The 2,815-nt window shown below is 56.0% G+C and overlaps 1 protein-coding gene across 1 annotated transcript; it reads left to right on the top strand.

Annotated features, from left to right (window-relative positions):
• The first annotated feature begins 956 nt into the window (after positions 1-956).
• SOX18 (SRY (sex determining region Y)-box 18) lies at positions 957-2,409 on the top strand. The gene is given in 3 exon segments (XM_010013984.1): positions 957-1,074; positions 1,227-1,428; positions 1,430-2,409. Coding segments are annotated over 3 exon segments (1,179 nt in total). The 3' UTR covers positions 2,289-2,409.
• The last annotated feature ends 406 nt before the right edge of the window (positions 2,410-2,815 follow it).

Here is a 2,815-nt window from a genome sequence, read left to right on the forward strand (position 1 = left end):
TGTGGGACTGGGAATGTTGGCTACAGCAGTCCAGGGCAGTGGGATGCAGGGATATAGGGCTGGAGATGTGGGCTGCAGGAGTATGGGGCAGCTGGATGCTGAGTTACAGGGCAGGGGAGATACACTGCAGGGTTATAGTATGTTGGGATTCAGGGATACGGGGCTGGGGATGTAAGTTGCAGGGGTACAAGGCAGCAGAGCGCAGGGAAACGGTGCTGGGGATGTGGATTGCAGTGGTACGGGATGTTGGGATGCAGGAATTCAGGGCTGGAAGTGTGGGACAAAGTTGTACGGGGCATTGGGATGTGCATTGCAAGGGTACAGGTCTGTGGGATGCAGCCTGCGAGGATTTGAGGCAGGGGACACAGGATACCAGGATACGGGGCTGTGCTATGGCAGGGGACACAGGATACAAGGATACGGGGCTGTGCTATAGCCAGGATGCAAGGGTACAGGATTGCGGGATGCAGGCTGCAAGGATATGGGGCTACAGGATGCAGAATGTGAGGATACAGGGGTACAGAAGCTGGGTTACAAGGATGGGGTGCTGCGGGATGTAAGGATCGGGTGCTGTGGGATACAGGGCTGTGGGCTGCAAAGTTAGAGAAGTTCGGGATGCGAGCTGTGGGGATATGGGATGAAGGGATGCAAGGACACAGGCTGCAAGGATGCAGGGCTGCGGGGACATGGGATGTAAGGGTGCAGCACTACAGGGCTGTGGGATATGTTGTTAGAGGATGTGGGAATATGGGGTTGTGGGATGTGAGGATACAGAGCCGCATGTATGCAAAACACAGGGAAATGGGGCTGCGGGATGCAGAATACAGGGCTGTGGGGTATACAGCTGCGAGGATGCAGGATATGGGAATACAGGGCTGCAGGATGCGGGATACACAACTGTAGGATGCGGGATGTGGGAACACGGGAAGCAGGATATGGGTAGATGGAGTTGCAGGATGCGGGACTACGGGAAGCAGGATATGGCAGCAGGATGTGGAGACAGAGGGCTGCGGGGACATGGGATTCAGGATATGGGACTGCGGGGATTGGGAATGGGCGACTGGGGCTGCAGAGGTGCGGGGCTGTGGATGCGGGATGCAGGGAATCAGGCACACCGGGTACCGGGCTGTGCCGAGGGGCAGTGGGACGCAGAATCCCCGGCCCTGGCAGCGGGGGTCCTGCAGCACCCCTGGGCTTTGAACCCCCGTTCTCCTGCCGTGCTGCAGTGCTGAGCCTGCCGCCTGGACATGGGGACATTCCTGACTGGGCTCCCATTCCCCAGCCCTTCCTTGTGCCAGCACCGGGACCCTGTTCGGGTGCCGAACTGTCCAAGGGAGCCCTTCCTAGCCCAAAGGCTCCCTCTCCCCGGGTGCCCGTGCTCCAGCCAGCACCTGATGGCCGAGCTGATGTGACGAGAGCTTTGCTTTCCCCTTCCAGGCCAGTCATGGAAAGCGCTGAGCGCCAGCGACAAGCGTCCCTTCGTGGAAGAGGCCGAGCGGCTGCGCATCCAGCATCTCCAGGATCACCCCAACTACAAGTACCGCCCGAGGAGAAAGAAGCAAGCCAAGAAAATCAAGAGGATGGAACCCAATATCCTCCTGCATAACCTTTCCCAGCCTTGCAGTGACAACTTCAGCATGAGTCACCATGGTGGCAGCCAGCCGGGCCACCCCCAGCCTCCCCCACTTAACCACTTCAGAGAACTCCACTCCATGGGGTCGGATATTGAAAACTATGGCTTGCCAACTCCTGAGATGTCTCCCTTGGATGTCTTGGAACAGACCGAGCCGGCGTTTTTCCCTCCGCACATGCAGGATGACTGCAGCATGATGCCCTTTCGTGGCTACCACCACCATCACCAGATGGAGTTTCCCCAGGAGAAGTGCATGGGGCGGGACGTGGCGGTGCCCTATGCGCAGACCCCTTCGCACTTGGCCGACGCCATGAGGACTCCTCATCCTTCCAGCATATACTACAACCAGATGTGCTCGGGAACTCAGAACGGGCTTTCTGCCCACCTGGGCCAGCTCTCACCCCCACCTGAAGCCCACCACATGGAGAGCGTGGATCACTTGAACCAAACCGAGCTGTGGACAGATGTTGACCGCAATGAGTTTGACCAGTATTTGAACATGAGCAGGACTCGTCCCGAAGCCTCGGGACTCCCTTACCATGTCTCCCTGTCCAAAGTGACTCCTAGAAGCATCTCCTGCGAGGAGAGCAGCTTGATATCTGCCTTGTCCGATGCCAGCAGCGCTGTCTACTATAGCCCATGCATCACCGGTTAGGTTGGCCCCAGCATCCGATGCTCGCATCAGGAGAGCCCCGACTCTCCTCTAGAAACAAAAAGCCGTCCTCCTTTAACCACGAGCTCCATCATATTTAGAGTATCTCATTAAATGCATCGCTTTCTTTTTGGTTTTTTCCTTTTTTTTTAATTTTATTCCTATTTTTTATGTTTTTTTAAGACAAAACTCCATGCTGAACTCACTGATATACCATATAACTATATAACACAGATAGACGCCTTTCCCAAGCACTCGCCTGCCTTCCCGCTTCCCGCTCTAGCCCTCGGCAGGGCGTACCTGTAGCTCCCACCAGCTCCAAGGGGCATTTTAAAGCCAATTCCAGTAAATCCTGCCTGAAACAACCACCACCAGCATGAGCCGAAGCGACCTGCTCCCAGTATTTAACCCAAGGGCAGGAGAACTTGTGGAGGGAGGGGGAAAACCATAACTTTTAGGAAGACTTTGCCGGGGCCATTAAAGAGTCGGCGCTCCTTAGGGGTGGGCTTTAGGACAGTTTTTACTGTATT

This window comes from Nestor notabilis, unplaced genomic scaffold (assembly GCF_000696875.1).
Source record: "Nestor notabilis isolate BGI_N333 unplaced genomic scaffold, ASM69687v1 scaffold25074, whole genome shotgun sequence".
In the NCBI taxonomy this organism is placed as follows: domain Eukaryota; kingdom Metazoa; phylum Chordata; class Aves; order Psittaciformes; family Psittacidae; genus Nestor; species Nestor notabilis.